The following is a 568-nucleotide window of genomic DNA, read 5'->3' as shown; positions in this document are numbered from 1 at the left end:
CTTCTGTGCCTTGTCATCAGTGTGATCCATGTATGTGAGTTTGAATTACACTTATCAAAAATCTTAACAGTTGTTACATTTTTTTTCATATCTGTAAAAGAAAAAATCAATAAACCTGATTTAATCTCATCCAGGACTTTGCTCGTGGCTTCGGCTTGGTTTTCATGAATCTCCAATTGAGATTCACTTTCTTTTTGCTGCTCGTCAACATCTCTCTTCAAAGAAAGATGATGTCGTTCCCACTGCCGACCTTGGAGCTGAAGCTGCTCCTTCTCATTTTGGATCTGCAGAGACACACGGCCAGAAAAGTACACACAGCACGTTCCCCGATCTACAGTTCAAAAACTAGCAAACCTTTTGCTCCTTACAGCTCTAAGCTGCTACCAGCAGTAGTTTGTGAGACCATTAAATACAACAGAACTAGAAGAGAATGTTTCAAACAGCAAAGTGAAACAAAACATGAACATGAACATTTACCTGTCTGATTTGACCCCTCAGTGCCTCAGCCTCGTTGTTTTGCTCATTTACAAAATTGAAGTCTGCAGAGTTTCGATCCTCAGCTACACAG

At 40.3% G+C, this 568-nt stretch overlaps 1 protein-coding gene across 1 annotated transcript in view; it reads right to left on the bottom strand.

The window, feature by feature from the left end:
• Nucleotides 1-560, bottom strand: part of LOC106527122 (outer dynein arm docking complex subunit 1) — a gene marked incomplete at its 5' end in the record, with an annotated part of 3,251 nt that extends 2,691 nt beyond the window's left edge. Inside the window, 2 exon segments of the mRNA XM_014021892.1 lie at nt 116-284; nt 478-560. Of these exon segments, the coding sequence (XP_013877346.1) occupies nt 116-284; nt 478-560 (252 nt within the window).
• Between the last annotated feature and the right edge of the window lie 8 nt (nt 561-568).

The sequence above is a fragment of the Austrofundulus limnaeus genome, unplaced genomic scaffold (genome assembly GCF_001266775.1).
Source record: "Austrofundulus limnaeus strain Quisiro unplaced genomic scaffold, Austrofundulus_limnaeus-1.0 Scaffold310, whole genome shotgun sequence".
Taxonomy (NCBI): domain Eukaryota; kingdom Metazoa; phylum Chordata; class Actinopteri; order Cyprinodontiformes; family Rivulidae; genus Austrofundulus; species Austrofundulus limnaeus.
This window is presented reverse-complemented; position numbering and strand designations above follow the sequence as displayed.